The 26,829-nt window shown below is 32.2% G+C and overlaps 1 protein-coding gene across 5 annotated transcripts in view; it reads left to right on the forward strand.

Annotated features, from left to right (window-relative positions):
* ANKHD1 (ankyrin repeat and KH domain containing 1) overlaps window positions 1-26,829 on the forward strand; it is a 90,723-nt gene that overhangs the window by 38,850 nt on the left and 25,044 nt on the right. For 2 of the 5 annotated variants that reach the window (XM_039836287.1, XM_039836288.1), the window contains exons 11-16: window positions 5,909-5,965; window positions 13,467-13,554; window positions 15,662-15,789; window positions 15,994-16,137; window positions 17,050-17,152; window positions 24,565-25,323. In XM_039836287.1, coding sequence (XP_039692221.1) covers window positions 5,909-5,965; window positions 13,467-13,554; window positions 15,662-15,789; window positions 15,994-16,137; window positions 17,050-17,152; window positions 24,565-25,323 — 1,279 coding nt within the window. Of the gene's footprint in view, window positions 1-5,908; window positions 6,149-13,466; window positions 13,555-15,661; window positions 15,790-15,993; window positions 16,138-17,049; window positions 17,153-24,564; window positions 25,324-26,829 lie in introns of those variants that run through there. The other 3 variants (XM_039836291.1, XM_039836290.1, XM_039836289.1) reach the window with 2 other exon arrangements.

Below are 26,829 nucleotides of genomic sequence, written 5' to 3' on the forward strand. Positions count from 1 at the left end.
CAATAAGGACATTTAAAAACAAGTTGACAGACTCCCATAGTCTTTGAGCCACTGCTGTGGTGTCCTGTATTACCCTAGGCCATTTTCCCCAATTACCAGTCTTTAGACCAGAAGGCAAAGTTTTAATATTTCATACTTGCTCTCATCTCTATAGCATATTTCAGCTCAAGCACTTAGAGTTTGATTTCTTTTACCACAGTCTTCTAGCCCCGCTTCACTTTTAACTTCTCAGGTTCAAGGTAGAGAATTTTATGTAGTTAACTATTGAATAATACAATTTGGGTAATAAAACACTACTTTCTTTTTTCTCTTGCTTGCTTTTAATTTCGACCTACTTTGTTGTGTGTTTTCCTGGTTTCCATGCCCAGCATTTTATTATTATAGACATGATCCTTGTGTATGAAAGACAACTATCAGTTGAGTTTCCAAAGGCCCTAATGATAGTAAGGATAGTATTTTTAGATGGCAACATTGTGTTGGCTAACATGTCAAGATGTTTCATTTGGTGAGTGTGTTTTCAAACCATTTTTGAAGATGGTAGAATCTTTCTCTTTACATCATGGCATATTAATTTCAGCATTAAAACTTTGATACATTCGTTAAGATAGAGGAAATATTTGTCATCTGTAGAATTTTCTTCACACGTATTTGCCAACAAAGCTAAAATTGGTATGGGAGATAGAATGATATAGAAATCAGGTAAATAAGTATTTCTTGTCTCCAGCTCCTTGGCCTTTTATTTCTAGAAGAGGTATACCATAGTATAACTGATCAGTAGTTTTTGAACTCAAAGAGAATTTCCCATAATGAACATCTAACAGATATTAGAGAAGGTAAATACATACATTCAAGTTATGTTCTTATCAAGAGATTTTGTAGCCCAATTTAGCATTATGTAGGCCTGCATTTTTATTCAAAAGTAGACCTACTTAAAGGAAGAAATGCCTATGAAAGGCATCCCATAATCCTAGATCTGAATGGAGGTCTAATGAGTGACAAAGGCTACACTTAGTTGTTTAGAAAGAGCTGATGCACTGAACATTAGACAGGTCACTTAAATTTTTATCACTGCCATGAAATATCACTGATCTGTAAGCAAACATTTCCCTCAGTATTCCTATCTGTGAAATGAAATCTAGTATTATTTTCTGGACTATTTCATCAAGGTCATGTAAATATTCTTACTTTGGCTCTGCTAGGTGTTCTCGGCAAATCACTTAAATTTTCATAGGCTTCTCTTGGGTTTTTTCCCCTCCTTTTCATCCTTTTCCTTCTCCATTATTTATAAGGGAGTTGGGACCAGATGATTTTTAATGACCTAGCTTAAGAAATCTAATTTTATGACTTTTAAAGAACAAGTTAACCAACTACCTGTTTGGATGTGTTAGATGGACTAGATGTTCTTGAGTGTTGTTAGCTCAAGACTGTAAAGTGTTATGAGATCCTCAAAGAAAATGAATATTAGAAATATAAATCATCATTACTAATAATGCGATAAGTGTTACATAATTATTCTATCCCTTAAAATCTTCCTGTATACTCGATGTATCTTAAATGACCCCAAACATTATTTTGAAAGTTATTTAAAATTAATAATTAGCAGATTTAGCTTATTATATAATATTTCATTGGTTATTTTACTAGAAAAAAGTTATTAGTCTTTAAAATATGCAGTTAATTTACTAAGGATACCCCAATAAAGAATAATCTGGCATTATAATGCTAAATTATTATCTCTTCCACTATCAGTCTTTTTGCTATCAATATTTTATCCTACTTAAATATCATCAAAGAAGTAGGAAGATTTTTCTTGACATTGATTTTGTCTTAAGTAAACTATTTCCTCTTCCCTTGTAGAATACTAAGGTTAGCCAAGAATGTAGTCCCTCCAGTTACCTTTGGAATTATTCAATTGTACATTTATTCTTTTCTGAAGTTAAAATTTATTTCAAGTAGCAGAATAAACTTGTGTTACATCATCTTTACATCTCATGTCTTCAAACTTATCAAAATTTCCTTTGTTTAGGATTGTTTTTTCAGCATGGATTTCAAGTATACATAAGAAATGTTCAGTGAAAAACAAAGAATTTAGAATGCCATTTTACTTTCAGATGTTTGTTACCTTGAAGATAGGGGTGGAAGTGAGAGAGGATACCATGCGAGATAGAACAGAGTTTCTTTCTTTATGCTCATAATGAATCTGCTTTAGATGAAACAGATCAGGGAAAATAAATAGGACCAACTTGAAGAAGTATAGTAGGCACACAGTGTTGTTAATTATGGAAGTTTTGCCATATTGAATAATAGTTGGTCCTATGTCAGTTAGTCATTTTCCTCATTATTGTGGCTAAACTTTTAACAGAATCTTAAAATTGCTTGAAAAAATATTTTTTTCTTATTTTTAAGTAGGTAATACCTTTACATGATTCAAAATTCACAAAGTAGTAAAATGTCCCATGGGCACCCAAGTTTTCTTCTCTATTGGTCATTAATGTTGTTTGTTTCTTGTATCCTTTCAGAGATGTTTTGTGTATATATGATGAAAAGTTAAATATATTGAAAGAACATTCTTATCAGTGTTTAATTCTTAATATAATTACCTATTGAAATAGAATTTTGGTTTTCAAAACACTGATTTTCTCTGTAGTGTTGACCATAGCTTTTCTAAGGGTTTATTATTTTTAACATTTTAATAAAAATTGAAGTACTTTTGCACTGAGGAAATTGGACCCTTTGAATATCTGACTGTGGTCTATCACTGATTTTCATCCATAACCATAAAGTAAGCTCTCTGACCCTCGTTGCTTTCCTTGGACTGTAGTATACTACTGCCAGCCAAATGAACTTTTGGGGGGCATTTTCTTGGACTAGTTGAGCAAATGGAAACATTAGCATCCTCTGTCTTATTCCTGGAATTTATTTCCTTAAAATGATATTCGATATGGACTTCCCTTAAAAGAAAGAACAAGATTTGAAGGATCAGTTTATCTATATTAAATCTTAATGAAACAGAAATGTTGACCAGGTCCTCTTTCATAAGATTGGTTTTTAATTTAAGCAATATCTTGAATGTGCTTCTAGACATTTTTATACACCCACGCATAGTATATTCTATGTATGTGGGCTATATGTCTTTTTTTATACAAATGGATTTGTTACCCCATATTCTGTTCTGCAACTTTTTTTTAATTGTTTTTCTATGATAGTTCTTATAGATTTCTCATTCCTTTTCACAGGTACTCAGTGTTCTATATAACTTATTAACCAGTTATTTATTCATAAATATCTGGGTTATTACAGTTTTAAATATTACAAATGGTACTGCACTAAATATCATTAAGCACATTTACATATCTTTGCTACTTTTGTGAATATATCTACAGGGATAAATTCCTAGAAGTGAAATTGCTGGTTATCAAAGGATCCACATGTAAATTTTTGATAGCTGCTGCTGAATTGGTCAAAAATGCTGAACCAGTCTATACTTGTATTAACAATTGAGACCTCCTGATTCCACAGGTTCTCATTAACATGAATTAGATTTCTGTCTTTTTCTTACTTTCGTTTCTTTCCTTCCTTCCTTTCTAGATGGTTTAATTATCTAATCTTTGATCATGGTTTCTATGCTTGTTTTATCTAAAAAATCTCCCTATGTTCCAAGTAGCCCTATGAGCTGCTCATTAATCACTCCCATATAGCTTTAGTGAACTATATAAAACACAGGTATAAAGTTACTTTCTGGAAGAATATTCAGACATCATTTAAAAATGGAAATTTTGAAATATTTTGTTAATTTCTTTAAAGAACAGGTTTATTTTTTACAAATCAAATATTCAGCCAATGTCTATTGACTTTATTCTGAAAGAGAAGATTAATGTATCTTCTACAATAGGATTTTCAAGAGATATTTTTACAATATCATGGTTTTATAACATTTACATTCTGTTATATGACTATTTCTCATAATCGTTTAACTTGAACTGTACATTTAGGTGGATTCAGTCTTTACTATAGTTGTTCATATTATGTAGTTTCTATTTATTTATTATTTTCTTTTGCAATTCAACAGTTAGTCATATATATTTTGCATTGTATGTTCACCGCCCATAGTTAGATTTCTTTCTGTCACCACGTATTTGACCCCTTGTACCCCATCTACCTCCCCCCTTCCTATGTAGTTTCTTAATTCCTGAGTTTCTGAACTTCCCTAACCTTTGGCTGGCTGATAATGGTATTTTGACTTGAATTTATTCCCCTTCCCTGAAAAATAAAAAGGAAGTCACAAGTGCTTGCATTTTTGAGACTACTGTATGTTGTATTTATAAATTAATATTGTCATATAGAAAGTTATTGAATCACTTGTTTTTTTCCCCTCAAAATTCTAAGCCCTCTATTCTGTCTTGTGATATCGCATATTGCCAGAGCCTGCTAGAATATTCCCCATTATATGTAAATAACTTCTTATTTCCGCCTGGATTATCCTAAGATTCTTTCATTATATATAAACCTCTGTGATTTCACCAGGATGTGTCTTGGTGTTTATTATTCTATCTTTCCTGGAAGATAGTGAGTGCTTTTTAACTGAAGATTTTTGCTGCTACTCTTCCTTCTCCTCCTTCAGTCTATTTCTATTATAGCTTCTAATACTTCTTTTTGTATTCTTTTTTTTTCTGAGATTTTTTAATCCATATATTGGCTCTCCCTATTAGTATCATCTTTATGTATTTCATTTCTTTGTCCTTTTCCTCTACATTTCTTTGTCCTTTTCCTCTGCATTGTTTCTCTCTTAAGTCCATCCTCAGATCACTATTTTTTCTGTATACTTGTTAATGCTTCTAATACGGTTTTCACGGTTTCATTATTACTTAGTTTCTTCAGCTCTTCCAAATCACTTTTAAATCTTCCTCTTGCTATTATATCACTTTGTCCAACTGGTTAAAGAGTTCATGTTCTCTTTAATTTATTTGAATATGTAGGGGAATATTTGACTAAAATTTTATTGTTTCCATTTTTGTAGGAACTTCTTAATAGGTTCTATGTTGGATACTTTGTGGTTTTCATTCACATTTGAATGGGGCTTCCTATTTGTTGAAAATAATATTGGGTTGGGGCAGGGAGAAGAAGTGAGCCTTAACAATCAGCTTCTTCAAATCATGTTGTCTCAAAATACTTCCTCACCAAATCTCTACCACAAGAGCATGCAGCTCTGTAGGGTAAGCACATCTCCCAGGTAGGAGGTAGGAGTGACTTAGAGCGAAATCTTCTCTGGGCTACACTTATTTTATTTGGAGATTTAATTAACTATGATCAATGACTGAAAATTTATTACTGTTTCCTCAACCATATCCCTGTCTCAACTTCAAGTATTTTCTCTGTCAAGAGTCTAGATCTAGAGAAAATACAGATATTCCATCTCTCAAGTTCTTTGAAAGCTCTCATTTTAGTTGCAAAATGTAAGCACTAAGTGCCTTTATAATTGGGGTGTGGGGAGTGCTACATTACTTTTTAATCATCTTACAGTATTTCCCTTAATTTTTCTTCCAACTTGTGATATTCCCAAATCGTTTGATTTATTTTCTTTGGTTAGATGTTAAAAGATATTGCTCTTGATTCTGTGGCTTTAGTTGTGTTTGGAGACAAAGGCACGAATTCAAATAATTCAGCAGAATTATATCTTCATGTTAAGCTTTATGTTGAAGTTATAGTGGTAGAGAACCACATTATCATACCTTAAAAAAATCGTTCTCTGCTCCTGAGATTACGGTCCCTACAGATGAGAATTTTTTTAGTTGAAGATCTTGAGTTAACAAAGCCCAGTATCTAAAGTACCAGTCACAAGGTCTTCATGGCCAAATGTGATCTTTATTTTTGGAATCAGATCCGTGAGTTCTTCTTTTTCCTTTCACAGGACAAGCAGGAGGACATGAAGACTATTTTGGAGGGCATAGATCCGGCCAAGCATCAGGTGAGGGTGGCCTTTGATGCTTGTAAGCTACTACATAAAGAATAGATGTTGTAGGTTACCAGAACCCTGGATATCTGAATTCCAGCCAAGAAGTTCCAGGACCCTGGTGGGTGACAAAGGAAATCCTCTTCAAATGAAAAAGAATATGAAGTTCTAATAAAAAGAGATTTACATTACTAGTAATTTGCTTCTTAGTATTCTTTTTATGTGGTATTCCTAAAAAATCTCTTAGGTGAAAATAGATTTTCTTACTCAGATAGTTCTTTTGTATTCTTTATTGGGTGAGTTAAGATACAAGAAAGTCTCAATTATAAAGTCCCTTGCATTTAGCTTGTTCATCAAAAATCTGAAACAGATTTAGGGTGATATTGGATTGTTTTTACATAATCTTTAGATAAACAAAAAAGTAGTTATTTACTATATTATTCAGGCCCTAATTTATATAAACTTAAAATTTTCTTCTTAAAATTGTCTCCTGTTACCACATTCTGAAATTGGTTTTTAAGAAGGTGAATACTTGTTCATAGGCAAACATTTCTTTTGAAAAAGTGTGTGGAATTTGTGCCTGATGGTGTTAAAAGTCAAGCAAAGTTAATATCTATTGTAATCCAAAAAGATTTGTTTAAATTCAGGAGCAGTGCTTAATTTATAATACAGAATAAATTGTGATTGGATCATAATTAATTCAGGCCATCTAAAATAAATTTTTCAGTATCAAGCCACTCTTAAATATAATGCTTATTAAGTATGTTTGTTATTGCCTTATTGAATAAGAAGTTGTTATAACATTCAACAAACTAAATTCATTTCACAAAATACTGTGTGAAAATATGAACTTTTATTCAGTTTGTGTCATATCTCAGGCTCTTATCAAAAATGTAAAGCTGAGTGTTATTTCAGATAAAATATTTCTTTCTCCCTGGATTTGTTAAAGGAAATGTGGTTATAAAACTTTTTTCTCTAACTGTAATTCTCAAAACTTGGTATACTTTTTTAAAATGAGGTTTGCGGCCCCACTTTCAGAGGTTCAGATTCAGCAGATCTGAAATGGGAGTCTGCATTTTAACTCATATCCAAGGAGATTCTGATGACCAGACTTCTATAGACCCCACTTTGAGACATTGCTAGAGCCTCTACAAACTAATCTGCATCAATGTTGAGTTCTGCTCTTTTTCCATCTTTGCTTTATAATTGATCATTCTTCCTTCATCCAAACTGAATAAGCTTGGTTTTTCTTTGTTACTTGTGATTTTTAGAAACTGAGCTAAACACAAAAGCCCTAGAACAGTGCCTTTAATCTTTTTTCCATCTCAGTTCTCCCAAGGGATATTAATCTCATCAGTAACAGTAGATCACTAAGGTAATGATTAATACACAGTGGTAAGTTGGAAGAACATACCCCGAAGGGAAAGTATCAGAATCCTCTAGTACATATGTAGGATAAAACAGTCACCCTCCCTTTTCTTGTGATTCTGGCCCTTCTCCCTAGACAATGTTCTCCAACATCATGAAACACAGCCTCTGCAATTTAATTTTAAAAAAATACACACACACACACACACACACACACACACACACACACACACACATGCCTTGGGTACCCATGACCGTGATTTTAAAGAAAATAAACTTAGTTTAAAATTGAATTTTGTAATCTAACACCACATAGAAAAAAACTGCACCTTTTTCTCATAGTCCTTATTCATCAGAACTAGAACTTGGCAGTGTATTTTACATGGATAAGCTTTTAGGGGGCTTATGAGCTCTAATTGTCACTTATCAGTATATTTCAATTGTTAGTGATTAGTTTACCTCAATAAACTTTAAATGTGACCTCTTACTTTTTAAATGTTAGCTTTTTATTAAAGGATAACACATACATATTGTTTAATTTTACTACTCAGACCTGGAAAACTTACCAATTTTTTCTTGATAAAACTATCTGTGAAATACACAAAATTCTTAATGCAGTTTTTTAAAGGCCAAGTTCTCTTTTTCTAGGTTATTGTATGTTGAATGAGTTCTTTTCAGCTGTCTCAAGGTTATTTAAGTACAATTGACTTCTAGTCAAAAAGGAGAAGTCAGTGTTAGTATATTTTGAAACCTCTCTGCTATCTATCATTTGGAGTATATAAACATAATAAATAAAATATGAGAGAAAAATAAACTAAACTAAAAAATATGTAGCTATACCCAGATACAAGATTTTAAAACTCTATGGACTAGAAATGGAGCAAAGTAAAACAGGAGACTACATGCACAAGGAAATCGAAATAATAGACTTTAATTTTGAAAATTTTAAATGTGCTTATTTTAAACTATGACCAATAGCTGTAAAACAGTGTGAGACAATAAAACAAAAGCTGATAATTAGGAATTAAGAACAGGTGGTTATGAAATAAAACAAATTTAAACTTTGGGGGGAAATTGTAGAAATAAAAACAATGTATAGGAGAAATAGTATATTGAACATAGTTAATTAAAAAATTAGTGAATCAGATGATTAAACAAGGAATAACACAATATAGCACAAATATTAAGAGAAATTGAGAGAAAGACAATAGATCGAAAAGCTCCACCATATATCTATTTGAAGTTTCTGAAGGAGAGGTGTTAGATGTAGAAAGCAAAGGCAATGTTTGAAGAGAAAATGATGTAGAATTTTTTAGAACTGAACCCAGACATGAATCCTTGATTGAAAAATTAATTACTAAGCAAAACAAATGAAACTGTAGAATTTTAAGGATAAAGAACAACATTTTATATAAAGAACAAATTTTTGCCAGCATGTTCCTATCAACAATAATAATCACACTCTGCCACCAACTTTGCCAGAGCCCAAGACCTGCAAGAACTAGCTCCACCCTGCTAAGGGCCCCAAGTTATCTGCATTTACCCACCTCCCATCCTGTAGGATGGATGTTCTTGGAGCACAACAGACTGTGGCTCAGAATCTCAAACAGAGCCTCCACCTTCAGTGTCACTGTGGCGGACTATACCAAGCCTTAATAAAGCAATGGTTGATGTCTATAATATAATCATAGTCACAGAAGATAGTGGGAGTTAATATCCTCAAAATACCAAAAGAAAATAACAGTATAGAACTACCACTCCAGAGAAGGGAAAATAAGCATCTACAAAGAATAAGAGCTTACCACCTAAGACCCTTGCTAAAAGAACAGCTACAAGATGTGTACATCAATAATGAGAAAAATGAACCCTGGAGGAAGGCAAGGGATGCAAGCAAAGAAATTGGTAAAGCATATTAAGAATATAAATTTTGAGTGTAAAACCTAAATGTGTATGCTTAAAGCCAAGTTTATATGCTTAAAATTCTAGACAGCAATAGCACGAAATTCAGAAGGATGTGTTAGAAGGTTAAAAGCCATTCTAGAGACCTTGTGTTGTTCAGGAGGGGAGAATCAGATACTAAATAATTTTAAAGGTTTTTTAGAAAAATGTATCAGTAATCAGAACAAACATAAATCTGTTGAAATAAATTGTTAAAGGGCAGAGGCTTTTGAATTAGATTCAAAATCAAAATCTAGCAAAGCATGTATTTTTAGGTGACAAACCTTAAGCAAAATGACAGGGAAAGGTTGAAAAAGTGATAATATGTAAGGCAATGTTAATATCAGACAAAATGTAATTTTAGGCCAAAAGCATTTTTAGAGATAAATAAATTGTCTTTCAATGGATACTATAATCATTCACTAATCAATAATCTATCCCCCAGATAAGATAGAAAATTATAAAATTACAAAAAATATATCTATATTTGTAGTGATAAGGTTTTTCACACTTTTCCATGAAACTGATAGATAAAACAATTGTTAAGAATAGAAAAATTAAATTTGCTTTTATAAATAATATACTATATGTTCTTTTCCAATACAGGGAGCATTTATAAAAATTATCCATTAGGCCACAAAAGAGTCTTTAAAACAAACTCCTTAATCATATGGACTACATCCTCTGATCTTTATTGCTTTAAAATTACAAATCGACAATAAAACCTTTTAAAAATATCTCATACATCTAAAAAATGAAAAAAATGCTTTTATATAATTCGTGGGTTAAAGAGGCAATCATAATAAAAATTACGAAGAAGAAAGTATCACAAAAAATACTCATCAAAATCTGGCTGAGAGGATACAGCTAAAGTGGTCCATAGAAGGAAAATTTGATATACATAATGAAAATAAATGAAGCTAATAAAAGAACAACAGCACAAAGAAGGAAATAATAAAGATAAAAGCAAAAGTTAATAGAATAGAAAGCAACATAAAAATAGAGATTAAAAGAGTGTGAAAAACAAAATTAAAAGCTGATTAAAAATAAAAGAACTACTGAAATAGATAAAATAAGGCAGACTTTTTTTTTCACAGAGGGGAAAGGCACAGGTAAGTAATAGACATTTGGAATTATAACCGTTTGGTACAGTAGAGATTTTAAAAATTTACAAGGCACTCACATGAAAAATCAACAAATTTGAATGCTTTGGTGAAATGAATAATGATTTTTTTCTATAAATACATAAATGATCAAAATTGACTCAAGAATAGGAAACCTCGGACATGGTACCATAGTATAGCGGTCAGCACATCTGCTTTACACTCAGAAGGTCCTGGGTTCACGCCCCAATGGAGCCACGGTCTAAGTCTACAGCCATGCCGCCCTGATGTCTGATCTCGGAAGCTAAGCAAGGTCGGACATGATTAGTACTTGGATGGGAGACCACCTAGGAAGACCAGGTGCTGTAGGCATAAATAAAAAAATAAAAATAAAAAAAGAATAGGAAACCTCAATAGAATAATAACCTTACTACAAATTGAATTAGTAGTTTAAAATTAGCCGTCCAATAAAGGTAATTGGCCCAGATGGATTTATAGGTATTACCAAATGTTCGAGGAGTAGATAATCCCTATCTGTACATTAAACTGCACAATATCTAAGTTTATAACCTTGGAAAATAACTTTCTGTGCTTATAAAGGAAAATTATAATACATATCCTAAAATGTTATTGATCATAAACAAATATTGGCCATAAACCCAACATTCATAATAAGTGGTATGTACAATTTGGTTCCTATTTTAAAAGTAGTATTTAGTAGACAGATATTTTGGTACAAATGATACATATGGGATATACAGTATTAATTTTAATACATTAAATATTATAAATATATTATAAAGCTGTGGCATTGTTTTACCAGCCACTTTCTCAAACAGTTATATTGTTCAGAACCAAAGGAATGAATGTATATTTATAAGGAGTAAAATAAAATAGGCAGTTTTTCATACCATTTATTTCAGAAATTTTATTAGTATGTTGAATTTTGAAATTTGATTTGATTATACAGAATTAGCAGTTACTTTAAAAGTTTATTCTAAAGCAGGGCTTTCAAAATCTTTTGTCTTTGCCATTAATCATGGGTTCTGATTTTAAACTACTAATTCAGTTATGTTGATGGATGTCACTGTCAGGCTTAAGAGATAAGAAAGAACAAAAAAAGAAAAGCGACATTAGTATTACACATCTAAGTTTCAGTAATAATGTATTATCAAATGCAAATAATGAATGTCTTGCTCTAAGTTTAGCTACTATTATAATTTCCTGTTAAATTAACTTCATTTTCTTATTTACCTAGTAGAAAATTAAAACTTAAAATTTCAGTACTTATGAGAGGGAAGATTTGAGAGGTCAATTATGCTCAGTCTTTCTTAGTAAACAGTATAATGTAGGCATTTCATTGTTTAGATGTTAGCTTTATAACAATAAGCAAAAATGAACATAATCGCTATTCTCATGAAGCTTAGATTTTAGTGGTGGAGACATGTTAGACAAATAGTTATTCAAACTAATATAGGATTGGAACTTTTGAAGGAGTGGTTCATAGAGCTATAAGTCAATAATAAGAAGAGTGATGTAGTCAAGAAGTTCAGGGAGGTCTTTCTTGAGGAAATAACACTTGATATGAAGGATGAAAAAGAGCTAATAGAGAAGTGTTACAGGAGATGAACAGCCTGAGCAAAAAGGCCCTGAGGCAGGAGGGAAAATAACAGGTTGCTAAAGGAGTCATTTATTTTCAGTATGTCTTTGATTGTAATGATAATTAAAAAATAAGTCAGATAAAAAGTGGACAAACAACTTTCTAGGTCTCTCTGAGTAGGATCTTCATGGTGTATTATATTCTGTTTTGTTTGAAGTAAATTGTCAGAATCTTAGATTTACCTACACTTGATTCTAAGTTCAAAAACTATTCTAAAATTCTAAAGCCAAATTATTTTGGCATTATCTATAGTTATCCATTCTTCCATACTAATCAGTATACATAACAGTTAAAAAGTCAAAGCATAAACTAATTTTTATAGGAGATTGAAAGATTCTACACTATCAAGATTTTTTAAAAATATCTTTTAGAGTGAAATTCCTTTCACTACCATCCAGTGTAAAGTTTCCATTGGGTTGACAATCTACTCTTATTTCTCACTGTTTGTCTTAGTTGTAGATCAGATATAGTTGTGTAAATAGGCTAAATTGCATTCTATTGCAGAGCACACTATTTTAAAAGGTTGACTATGTGGTAGCTAAAGGATCCTCAATTAACTAGAACAAAGCTAAACTAAAGGCTGACTTAATTACTTTTCTTTATCAAGTTTTTCTTAGTAATGAAAAAGGGCCAGAACCACAGAAATTACTTTTTGCATACATAGTGAAAGAGGGCATAGGTGAGAGAACTTTTCATAGAGGCGATGTTATCAGCTACATTTTCGTACTCAGATGAATATAATAAGAGTTAACAGTTCTCTGAACAGACAGGTACTATTTACCATACAAGTAAGCTCCTTTTAGTGGCTTAGATATTAAGATGGTTAGAAGCTGTTTTATCATTCATTCCTCTTGCTAGCAAACTTCCTAGAAAGAATAACAATCTTTCTGCTATTATAAAGCTGTTTCTTTTGCTTTGATATTTAAATATTTAATTTCTACTCTAAAAAAAAATATCTGCTCAAATTGGTATATTTTTCATTTTCCTTTTCCATTCACTCCTGAAATACCATAGTGTTTCTTCAGGGATTGATTTCTATCCTATGATAATAAGAGTCCTTGTTGGCTTCTGATATGATAAGATCAAGATCCTTCTAATCACTTCATAAGACTAAAGCTTTTTTTCAATTCAGATGAATAATTAGGAAAACATCTTTTTAATCTTGGGATTAGGAAAATGCAACAATTTCTCTTTGGAGATCAGACTAAACATAAATATTATCAGTAATGGTTATTGTTCAGTGTGCAAAACTGAACTTGACCTTAAAAGGTTACACCATCTAGGGTGGGCTGAAATTAGTCCTATATTTTGAAGAAATTGAGAGGTAGGTAGTACAAGTGGCTACATTGAGTAAGTATTAAATCATTATCTCTCTGTTATTGGTACTAAGGAGTTAAAGATGCTTAATGAATTGGCACCAGTAGATTATTTTTTGTTTCTTTAATAGGAACATGAATCTGAAGGTGGAAGAACACCTTTGATGAAAGCTGCAAGAGCTGGCCATTTGTGCACTGTGCAGTTTCTTATTAGCAAAGGTAAAGAATGTACAGTGATCATTTCTAAGAGGCTACAATTTCTGAAAAAAATTCCTAAACTGTTGCAATTTATGTTAAAGCTACTTTACCTGCAGTATAAGTATTTTATTCTAGTCTTTCATTGTTGTATTTTATTTAGTAATTATAGAGTTCATAAGGTAGATATTGGGATCATTATTAGTTTTTATCAACCAAACAGCAGATGGTTGCTCCCAAAAGTTGTAAAAGCCAAATGTAAAATGTTCAGCTATATGTAGCTAGAATATTATTTCGTACTTAATGATAAGGCAGCTCTGCTGGGGCTGGGAGGAAAAAGTCTGCTACTATTGTTTATGGTATAGTTGAATTAATCAAATATACAAAGGTATTATTATATTTATTAGATTATATTTAGGCAAAGAAGTTCAAATGATGAAGAGGTACTTCAATTCTGTTTACTATAGAAAAGTGAAATGATGCTGAACCTGTGCTAGGTAAAACCATATAAAATTGTCATTTTATACTTCAAAAAATGGTAACATCAGCAATTTCATTTAGTTCAGCCTAACACTGTATATTAAGTGGTAGAGGTACTCTGGATGAAAAATCCTAGAATAGGATGGTAAAATTTGAGGGTCCCCTCAGTGATGTGTTATTAAAATAAAAATTTTTTTATCTCTTCCAATAAAACCAACATTTTGTGCCATTAAGAATACAATATAATATTTTTAATTGGATAAAACTAGATTTATTTTCTTCACATCACATTTTTGCTACCAAATAAGGCATATCTTTATATAATGTTATAATAACATAGTGTATTAAAACTGTTTACCTCAACCTCACAGAAGTAATAAGCAGATGGTTAATCTTTGGAGTTCTCTCATGCTCTTTTACTAAAGAAGTTACCTAATCTACCAAACAACTACCCTACTAAGCATATAATCAGGCCTGTCAGGAGCAGGAATACACTGATTATAGCAGCCTTTGTAGGCTGTAGTGACTATGCTTAATAGTCCTACCCTTTCAAATTATTATTGACAACTTTAAAAATAATCTCATGTTGCCAATGTAAAGATGTTCGTTTGTGTGCCTTGCCTTTCCCAAAAGGTACTTTTATGAAAGTTAAGATTATGTTCAGCTGGATATTTCTGAAAATTAAATTAATAATAGTAGTTTCACATGTAGGTTTATTTTTCTCTTCATAAAGTGAGTTTGGAATTAAGGAAGAAGGAATAATGTATATTGCTATAGTCTTAATTATCTAGTTGAGACCTTTTGGGATTGTAAAAGGTAGTTGAACTAAAAATTAGGTTTTTTTACCAGGGGTCAAAAACAATTCATCAAAAAGAGGCTAAGAAAAGATTTTGTATTTAGGTATTCTTCAGGTCATATTGTACAAAGCTACTGAACACCTTCTTAAATAGCCTTTAAGATAACATATTTGGATAATCTTATGTCTTCTCTTCATATCCAAATCCCTCTGACTTTTAAAACACACAATATGAAGAATTATATTTCTCTTAAATACAGTTTTAAAAAATCTGTTTTCTCTACTTTGAGACCTGGCTATATTGCCACATTCTAGAAGTAGATCAAAAATGTCTTTGATACATTTTGAGAGTTACATACGATGGTATTATTTGATGCTTATGTTAACCTGTATATATTTATTAATCTTAGTCTTCTAGATTTTCCATTTTAAAAGTGATATTGAATGAACGAACTTCAACTACGTGCAACAATGTGGATGAATCTCACAAATATTATATTGAGCGAAAGAAGCCAGACACAAAAGAGTACACTGTATGATTTCATTCATATAAAGTTCAAAAACTAAAACCAGTTTGGAAGTCAGGATAGTAGTTACTGTTGGAGGGGTGGGTACTGACTGAAAGAGGGGGCACAAGGTGGGACTTCTGGTACGTGGATAATGTTCTGTTTCTTGATCTGGGTGCTGGTAACACAGGTGTGTTCACTTTGTGGAAAATTTTCAAACTATACACTAATGATTTATGCACTTTTTTTGTATCTATGTTGTAGTTCAAAAAAATCTTTAAAATGATATTTTCTGCGAACTGGCTCGTTTCCAGCTTTTGCTAAGATTGCTGTTTATTTCTCTTTGAAGGTGCCAATGTGAACAGGGCTACAGCCAATAATGATCATACAGTGGTGTCACTGGCATGTGCAGGAGGTCACCTGGCAGTTGTTGAGCTACTCTTGGCTCATGGGGCTGACCCTACCCATCGACTCAAGGTATCCTACTTAAAAATAAGTAAATAAATAATATATACATTACTATTAAATTGTATTAAAAATGTAAGTTTATCCAATCTCTTAGTGCTTAATATCATTACTGTTTAAATGAGTTTTGATTTTATATGCATTACTAAGAAACTAAATGCTTACAGTAATCATAAGAAAAAATTTACTAATAATTATGGCATCAATTTTTCTCAGGACGGCTCAACAATGCTCATTGAAGCTGCAAAAGGTGGTCATACTAATGTTGTTTCTTATCTGTTGGATTATCCAAACAACGTTCTGTCAGTTCCTACCACAGATGTGTCTCAGCTCACTCCATCTTCTCAAGATCAATCTCAGGTAAAGTAAAACAGAGCTTATTTGTAAATATAAATATTCTTACAAAATGGGAGTTTTTGTTTAAAATTCGTTTTAGGCAAAATTGGTTTGTTTCTCTATCTCATATTGAGATAAACATAAACTAAATTTTTAGGACTTATTTTCTTTAAAGGACATGGATGGAGAAGTACATGGAAATTTTTTTATCTTGCTTACTAAAAATAGTGTTTTAAAAAAACAATACCAAATATAAATATTCTAAGTTGTCATCTTACTACAACTAGGTCTTTAGAATTTTTTTTTTTTTAGTGATTATTAAACATAATCTTGAACCAAGAGAAAGCTTTTCCCTTTATACCTCCCAAGACAGTATTTTTTATCCTGGAGATAGCTACTTTGTCAACCTGCAAAGTATAGTTAACCAAGATACAGGCACCAAAAATTCACTAAAGTAATTTTTAAACCTATCAAAAAATATGAAGAGAGTATAGAGAGTATACTAAGTATCGAAAGTTCAATGAAATCTTAAGTTCTTTTCTACAAAGATATCCTGAGAACTACTAAAAATATCTCAGTGCAGGAAATATGTTGGATTTTTTTCTTTTGACATATATGGAATTTGAACAGGGGTAAATTGGCCAATGAATATGTGACTTGTACTCCTAGCTATATTTGAAACCAGCAAGGTTTTCTTGGCAAGAGAGTAATATTTAATTCCATTTAGCTTATCATTCACTACTTATAGATTGCCTGCGGTTGTCCAATCAATATTCTCAGAAATTATTTCTTAGTGAAGGTCTGTTTTTAATTTTTAAGAAACAAAAAAGTGAATTTGGTGGTATGAAGAAAATCCAAAAAAGGATCTATTTCATCCATGGGCCTTTGTTTTATTCTTTGGCCTGAGATTATTTTTTTTCTGAGTTGACTTTTTAGGTTCCACGTGTACCAATGCATACACTTGCCATGGTCGTACCTCCGCAAGAACCTGACAGAACTTCACAGGAGAACTCCCCTGCCCTTTTAGGGGTACAGAAAGGTTAGTTATTGATTATTTTCCTTAAAATGGGAATTTTGTCATCTAATTAATGAATTCATAAAAGTATACCCATGATTAATTGAGGTAGGTAATTCTGATAATGCTAGTAATCTTATAGACTATTTAAAATAGAAAAGATATAACTACTAGGAAAAATGACTTATCTTCCTGCTAATATACTGCTAGGTTTTTATCTGACGCAAATGAAAATACATAAGAAGCAAACCAAGTTCTTGATTATATTAGAGTAGCAAAAATTTATCATTCATTTCCTATTTGACAATTCTTTAGCTAAACAGTAGTATATGAGGAAAAAAAAAGTGTTTGTTTTCTGGTTAAGTCTTAGTAACATTGATTCAATTCAGTGAGTGAGAAGTTTAAGAATTACATTTAGTTTCTTTTCATGTAATGCAGAATTAGTGGGTTAACATCTGTCAATATGTGAACCTGGACAAATAGCTATCAAAACGTATGTAATATACAAGCGAATATTAAGAAGGAGTATACACTATTTAAAAGACTCAAGTTTATTAGCTCTGGTGTTTTTCTGCTGTCTTTTCATCTGTAGATATAAAAAGTACCTTCACTTGATAATCATGTATAGTTGTCACATCTGAGTTCTCTGAAATAAGAAAATAGGTAATTTGTAAGGTATCAAAAACTATCTAAAAACAAAGTTATGAGCATATTTCATTCAGTATGTGATAATCAAGTCCTAGATATTTGAAATCACAATGAGGTGTGTATGTATTAGTACCTTTAATACTGTGATTTAAGAAAAGTTGTTTAGTGGTTAACTGTTAGAGCAGCAAACAAGCTTCTTTCAAATTATGTCAATTTTACTAGAGTATTGAGGGCTTTCATCAAGGATTACTTCATTTCTAAACTATTAATTTTAGAGACAAAATGTCTGTAATCTCTGACTTATGCTAATTCTAGCAGCTTTTCATTGGACAACTAGCTAGTCAAACTTTTCAGGAAATGAAGATTGCCACTTTTAATCTTAAATCAAAAGCAAGTAAGCACATACTTCTTAAGGGATCTAAGCATCATAATTGGCTGACAACCTTTAGTAGAATGTTTAAACCTAAACACCTCTTTGTTGTTTCTTGTTTGGTTAAATCCTATAGAGGATTGCAGTATCTTTGGCCAGGCAAAGTCAGTACCAGAGATCTTTAAAAGAATATATTATTAACACAGCGCCACAAAATGACCAAGGAATAAGCTAAGAAGGACATGAAATATGTGCAGATAGGAAGTTAAACATTTTAAATTTAGATTTAATGTGTAAGTAAACTGAAATGTTTGGGTAGTGATTTTTTAAATTGCTACTCAAGTGAGTAATCATGTTTTGCTTACTGAGATACCTTTTTATTTGGAATAGCTACTTATTTTCTTCACTTTGATGTTTTATTATTTACTGAACAGCATAAAAATGAACTAACCTTTTAAGGAAGGTTTCACTTTTCTAATTTATTAAGGAAGGAAAAAATTAACACTTTATCTAAACACTTGAGCACTTGCTGTTGCCACCTGTCAAGTGGCATTGCCAGCCTAATATTTATTTATGCAAGATCAAACTAGGATGATGCATCGTGTTAAAATGTAATGTTAGGATAAATCATGTGCATCATAGAATATCACTATGATTGAGGAAAAATCAGTTGATGATATAAAAGAGCATGCAATCAACAGGATAGGTAGAAAAACCTATCGTAAATTATTAAAGATATATTATTACATTTTTCTCCTTAAAGTGGCATTTTCTCCTTAAAACTTCTCATTATGTCTCTAGGCAGAGATGAAATTTCTGATTGACCGTTTTGTTTCTTCTAAGTCTAAATTATATGTGTATTGCATGTGTCATTAGGGATGGAAGAAGGGTTCTTATTCTCTAAAACTTTCTTGTCGTCCTCTTCTAGCAATCGTCTTTTCAAGTTCTGATAACATTTCACTCCTATCTGTTTTAAATAAATCTTTTTATTATTCATATCTACATTCTTTTAAAATATATTAATGCCTTTAAATCTTACCCAGGTGTTTTATATATATATATCCTACTCACATATTCTTTTCTTTCATGACTCATGTGCACCGTTGGTCTAGGCTCCATCTATCTTGACCCACATTCTCCCGATTTAGGCAACTAATCTCACTTACCCATTGTTGGTTTTCAAGGGTTCGTGGTTCTAAGTGGCATCTGACAGGCCTCAGAATCACCTCTAGAAACAAAACGTGACACTAGGTGAGAGAGATATGCTCAGTTTTCTAGCATTATTTAGATTTATTAGCTATAGTTATGAATATTCAGATGAGAAAGGATACATAAGTAATAATAACCCTTTGTCTTTCCAAAATCCACTTTTAAAATAAATTTGTTGATTGAAGCCATTCATTGCATCTAATTTATTTGTTGTAGCTGGTTCTCCAGAGATTATAGAAGAGAGGACGCATGATTATTCTCTGCAGATTGTACAATTTAGATTAATCTGTTGCAAAGCATTTAAATAATATCAAGATTAACAAAACTTGCATCTTTTGTGTGCACCTCAAGCCCTCTTTTTTTTTTTTCTGAACTACAATAGTTTATTGGATCTTCCTTCTGGCTGTGGTTACTCCTGCTCCTTCCCCTCCTCCCTTTTGGACTTCAAGTGTAGAAGGTCATGTTAATCACATGCCTAGCACTTTGACATTGTGGCTCCTCTCTTGTTTACTTATTCCCTTTTATTTGTCTTTCTATTTCCCTACTTGCCCTGGGGGCAGTCATTCTGATATGTTCGATGTGCAAATTCATTTGTTCTTATAAGTTCTTATAAAATATTTACTACTTTCTGGGTATTTTTAATTTACATAAATGATATCGTGCTATAATCCTGTTTTGATTTTTACTTTTCTTGCTCAATACTGTTTTTAAAGTCTATTTATGTGTCTACCTCTAGATTGCTTCTGCCTGCAGCAAGGTGTTTCACCTATATATTCTCCATTTTTTACCAATTCTTTCTCCCAGCGATGGGTACCCAGATTGTCTCTAATTCCTTACCATCACAGACAATGCTGTGATGAAAATCCTGGTATACACCCCTTGTGGATCTATGTGAAAATTTCTTTAGGATAAACTTAGGAGCAAAAGTGTCTGTCATAGGATTACATAATGTTTATCTTACAGACTACTACATATTTGCTTTCTAGAATGGCTAAAGCAGTTTACACTCCCACCAGCAATGCGTAAGGGTTCCTATATTACACCCTACCCTTCATTTTTCATGCCTGCCACCCTTTGCCCTTATCATTACATTTGGACTCATACATCTTTATCTTCTCTTTTAGACTGTACGCTCCTCAAGGGCAGGGTTTATGTTGTTCACCTTGGTGTAGTCCATTATGCCTTGATTCCCTAGACGTTCAACTATTTGTTGAATAAACTAATTAATGCCAGGCTAAGAATACAGATTATTCTGAAGGCAAAAGAAAATTATTAAGAATCTTTAAGAAGAGAGACATTGTGATTAAAGAGAAAGTTTGAAAAAATTAAGAAGTAGTATTCTAGAATGGTGAGGAAAAGATCGAAAAGAAATATAAATGTGAAGTAAAAATTAACATACTGCTTTATATTTTTTTTATCAAATTAAAAGTGTGCAGAAAATAATATATGAGTGTTCTAATGGAAATTTTATTACTGATATTTTCTATTTCAGTTTATTTCCATTATGTAATTAGGCTTACATGGATATACATGTGCCCCAAGTTAATAATGTCTTTTAACATATAACTGCTTATAGTAAAAGGCAGAGGTTGAATGAATCTCTTAGCATGTAACACAGGTGCTCTATCTTTGGACACTCCTGGTTAACCTTATTGTATTAAAGATGTGTAGCATGTGCCCTGTTACTTTAGGAAGTTTGAGACATATTTAGACATAAAGAAAAAATGAGTCAACTCTAGACCAATGGCTTTCATTTTTTGGCTGTAACCACAATAAGAAATATTTTATATTGAAATCCAGGACACGATATACATCTACTTATCAAAACACAAATTTTGTTAGATAATATATACTTACTACATTTGATATACAGTGTTATTTTCCATTCTATTTCATCAACCTTTTTTTCTATTTTTGTTTAAGACCCAGTTGGGAATGCTGTTTTAAAGTCATTCTAATAAGGAATCATTCTAATTAAAAAAAAAAGGAATTGCAGACAGGTTTAAATTTGATTAGACAAAATCACATAAATAAATATGAAACCAGATCTATCCATCTGTATGTCATGTAGTTTGTCCTTTGGCAATTTTTTTTATTATGCAGTATACCAATTAATTTAGGCTCAAAAATGATTGATATAATTAACTCATTTCAATAGTAAACTAAACAATTGGCAAGTCATGTCCACCTCATTCTCTCTCTGCCCATAAAAAAAACGGGGGGCATGTTCTAAGCTATCTCTATATCATGATTTCCTATTACAAACTTATTCTACTTTTATTAATGGAGGAAAAGTAAAAGGTCAGGAAATAGGATAGAAACTAAACCAAAAAGATGAGATGGAGACTTCACTTATTCTCCTAGATAATACTTTGTGATGTCACTAATGCTACCAATGAATAGATTTATTTATTTATATCTGACAGTGGGAGATGTCAGAAGGACATGAAACTCTTTTATTTTCTGGCATCTTATATTATTACCTTTCTACCTACGGAAAATTTTGTTGCTAAAAGGACACTTGTCACATCTCTTCTTTTCCCCAAAATGGAAGGTGTTGCTTTAGCTTCTAGGACTAAGACATGATTTAATTTTCACCAACCTGGTTTATTCTTGATGTTGCTATAGCTTGTGTTAGTGCTTTGATGTGTATCTAAGCAATCGCATTAACTCCGTGGTTACAGATATCCAGACTTTGGCTCTTTGGGGAAGAACTACTTTTTGTGCATTACTTTCACCATCCTTTGTTTTTATTGCTACATATGTTCTGGGCTTATAGTCTCTATATTCAGTTAAAAATGTTACTTTAGTAATTTTGTACTCTAAGCTTCTTGCATCCTATTTGTTAGCAAGAAAGGGCCATTCCTATCTGTTACTGTCCTCAAAATTCTAGTCTTATTTTGGATCATTTTATTATTTGTAAGATTTTAAATTTGTGAACATCCAGTGTGGTCATATAATTACCAGTCTGGTTCGTATTGAACTCTTACATGGATTTCTTTAATCTTACATACAAATTACATAGCAATTATATAAGTGTGTTTTGAAATTAGTAAAAGTTTAAAGGAGTATTCAGTCTTCATAGAATTTCTAAATTTAGTCTGCCGATGTCTTTGAATTTATCACATGACTAAAAATTTTCTTGCTGGGCTAGCAGATATATATTGCTCTCCATGCCAGTTAACCTCCCTCCTCGTACCTGTTGATTGTCATTAGATACTTTGAACAAATCATAGGATTATGGATTCCTATTTGATCTTATGGAAGGTATAAAATTATCTCACAAACCTAAGGCTTTTGCTCTGAAAGAATAAAGTCTTTCCCCACCACTTTGCTCAGATAGAAATATAAAACTGAATATAGACAACACATTTTGCTGAAGTTTGCCTTTAAAGAATAATTAAATCTCTTAAAATGATGGCAGTCATTTTGGCTGTGGTTAAAGACAATATCTAGCGGAGAAACAGACTTTTTCAGTAATAACATGTTGCATATGTTTGAGCTACCTGCAGTTTTAAGATTTCCTATTCCAGCAAAAAAAGCAGTGGAATCTCTGACTTTTTTTCTCCAGTGATTTTGTCACCCTCTTGCAATTCAGAGCATTTTAACATCTAATGGGTGACTTTTTTCCTTTGGACTTGAGAATCATTTTGAATGCATTGGATGATCTTATGTTTCAAAATTCTATGTTACCTGTGTTATTCATATGTGTTGACTGTAATCCAAAAGAATATACAACTATTTTTTTACCCAGTTCTCTCTTTTTTTAATAAATTAATTTTTTTTATTATGGTGACATTGGTTAATGAAATCCAGTAAGTTTCAAGTGTACAACTCAACAGTAAGGCATATATATGTATTGCATTGTGGGTTTTCACTGCCTCCAGTTTTTTTTTAAAAACAGCTTCATTGCTGTTTGGTTTACATCCCACAAAGTTCACTCAGTTTAAGTGAATACAATGAGTTTTAATAAATTTACATCCCACAAAGTTCACTCAGTTTAAGTACAATACAATGAGTTTTAATAAATTTACAGAGTTGTGCAACCATTACCACCATCTAGTTTTAGAACATTTTCATCACTCCAGAAAGATCTCTTATTCCTATTTGTTTTCAGTCCTCATTCTCACCACTGTAACCCAGGTAACTCCTGCTTTCCTTTCTGTCTCTATAGTTATGATACAAATGGAATTGCACAATATGTGGCCTTTTGTGTTTGTCTTTCACTTGGCATAATGTATTCATCTATGTTGTAGGATGTATCAGTAGTTTATTTCTTTTTATTGCTAAATAGTTGCAGTTCTTCCTAAACAAGATTAAGCTTTGAATTTGCCTCAAAGTAGTTATTGTCTGTTTTCTCCATTTTATTTCCAGATGTTAGGATTGTTAATATTGATAATTATTTTGTCATGAGAGGAGTAATTTAAGTGTGATTAAATCAAAATAGGATAGATATACTTGATCTTTAAGATACATTGTCAATATGAGTAATCCCAAATAGGGAATCTGATTTTCTTCTAGGTAACCTTTTTTTTTTCTCATAAACTTTTACATGAGGAGTTTATTTAAACTCCGAACAGTTGTCCTTTGTGATATAAGTTTAACATAGCATTCAGGTACAGAAGGGTCAAAGACTTATTAAACGGAAATTTTTAGAAGGGTATGTCTTGAAAACACTGATTTCACATTCATTATTTTGATATATTAAGAAACATTTTAACAACTTGAAAAACACATTGATCTACAAGTTATAGTTTCTTGTAGTAATCTTTACTTACACAGTTAATATTGTGAAAAGAACAATTGGGCAGTTAAGCTAACATTAATGGTATCCTAACACTATTTTGATACTGCTTTAGATTTGATGTTCTTTAAAAAGTCCGATCAAATAAGCAGAATTTTGAGATTTTTTCGTCTCTGATTTTCTTTTCTCCCTGCCCCTGTCTTAATTTCCAAAATCTTTCTTTCCTAAAGATTAGATTCTTTTATTAAAAAAAATCACATTTTTTGAATTGGCAACATCTCAGTTTATGCTGTGTGAAATAGATGAGCATAGTATTTAATCTACCTACCACGGTGTGACTCTTTGAACATTCATTCTACAGCTATTAAGGGTTTGGGGAGGGAGATCCGTGTGTATGGGAGGGGGAGCTGATTTTTTTTTTTTTTTTTAGCATGGCACTTTTTCAAACATTTTTCATGTGCTTAGGTACATCCAAGCAGAAGTCCAGTTCCCTGCAGGTAGCAGATCAGGACGTACTGCCACCTTTTCACCCATACCAGCCTTTGGAGTGCATAGTAGAGGAGACTGAAGGCAAGCTGAATGAACTGGGACAAAGAATTAGTGCTATTGAAAAAGCACAGCTTAAGTCATTGGAGTTAATTCAAGGTGAACCTCTGAACAAAGATAAGATAGAAGAACTTAAAAAGAACAGAGAAGAGCAAGTCCAGAAGAAGAAGAAAATACTGAAAGAACTACAGAAAGTGGAAAGGCAGTTGCAGATGAAAACACAGCAGCAATTTACCAAAGAATACTTGGAAACCAAAGGTCAGAAAGACACAGTGTCTCTACACCAGCAGTGCTCTCATAGAGGAGTCTTCCCAGAAGGGGAAGGAGATGGTAGTCTCCTAGAGGATCACTTTTCAGAGTTTCCTCAGGTTGACACAATCTTATTTAAAGATAATGATGTTGATGATGAGCAACAGTCTCCACCATCGGCAGAACAAATTGATTTTGTCCCAGTCCAGCCTTTATCATCTCCACAGTGTAACTTTTCCAGTGACTTAGGTTCTAATGGGACAAATGCTCTTGAACTTCAGAAAGTATCAGGTAATCATCAGATTATAGGACAGCCTCAGATTGCTATTACTGGACATGATCAGGGGCTGTTAGTTCAAGAACCAGATGGACTAATGGTTGCAACTCCAGCCCAGACGCTTACCGACACTCTTGATGACCTGATAGCAGGTGGGTTAAGAAATATATCTGTAATAATTTCTCTTTAATCTGTGTGCTCAACTTCTTTACACGACCCTCCCAAAACACCAATTTTGTACTTTTCCACTGTAAAATTACTTATTTCTTGAGGTGTTTTGGAAGTGATTTTAACTTAACTCAATAGCACTAACACTCAAGAGTGTTCCCTCCCCCCTTTTTTTTGTTATTTACAAAGGCAAAGAAATAAAATTGCCATTATCCTGTATTTTAGATGTTTGGTATCAAAACCACCCCTTGTTGTGTCTTAGATAGGAGATCTCAAAGTAGAATTTCTTTGTAGGCTTTAGAGATATTCATATCAGATTATACATTAATTTTCCCGCTGGTGATTTTGATTTTTGGAAATCAGAATCACACTGCTTCTTTATTTGTAATTTTATTAGATCAATTTAACTATTTCTAATTAAAAAGGATGTTCAGAGAAAACTATAAGCATTCCTTGTTAATATTTGTGGTTAGAAGAGATAAAGTACATAGAATTTATTGTCAGCTCAATGATTAAGAGTTTGGGATTGTTATATTAACTATCTTAATGAAAGCACACAGACAGACGTAACACATGAGCACGCACACACAGAAAAAAAAAAAGGCCCGGTAACCTTAAAGTATATGTTTCTGGGGTTTTTTGTTTTGTTTTGTTTCGTTTTGTTTTTTGTGGAAAATTACAACTAGATATGAAATGAGGTGCACAAGTTTACTTTCCCTTTCATTGTCCTTGCAGCAGTGGGAAAACAGTGCAATTAATCATTTACCTTCCTAAAGATGGCTGGTGAATGTATCACCTCCATGAGAGCCCAGTTCAGAAATGCAGCCAGAATGGCTGTTGACAGTGGATGAAGACCAAGAACTAAGATGTAGCTGGAGTGATATTCAAAGGCAGGCCAGTCCTCTGTCTCTTGATTGCAACATTTTTTTCCTTACTGTTGTCTGTTTCCTCTTGTCATATTTTCCTCCCCTCCTCCCATCCCAATTATGCTATCCCAGTTTCCTTTCTTTTTTTTGTGAGCCTTTAGTCTTCCTAATCTTTACTGAATCTTTAAAAATGTGGAATAAGATTATCTAAATCAGGAATTTTATTGGGCATGTGTTTGACTTCTAATGGTTATAGAATTATAAAACTGCCTGTGAGTCTCCTCTGATATGTAACAGGTATCACTGCGCAGAGGAGGAATATCTTAGGTTCCAGAAAGAAAATAAAAATGCTGAGAAATGTTTTAAGGAGTTAGATTCTTTATCCTTTAATTTGGGTTTTTATATCTTCAGCCCACAGCCACTTAACTCAAATTAATTTTGTGTCATTAGCATTGAGAGTTGTTATAAATTAGGAATAAACTCTTACAGTTCATTTATAGTTCTAATTTCTGATCTGGGTAGAAGCAGATATTGAAGTGTGAAGTGTGATTATGAATAATAATGAAACCCGTGGCCTGGGAGTAACATTTTTCAGACTCAGGATTGTATGAATAGTATTATAAT

The sequence above is a fragment of the Pteropus medius genome, unplaced genomic scaffold, assembly GCF_902729225.1.
Source record: "Pteropus medius unplaced genomic scaffold, Ma_sr-lr_union100, whole genome shotgun sequence".
NCBI classification, from domain to species: domain Eukaryota; kingdom Metazoa; phylum Chordata; class Mammalia; order Chiroptera; family Pteropodidae; genus Pteropus; species Pteropus medius.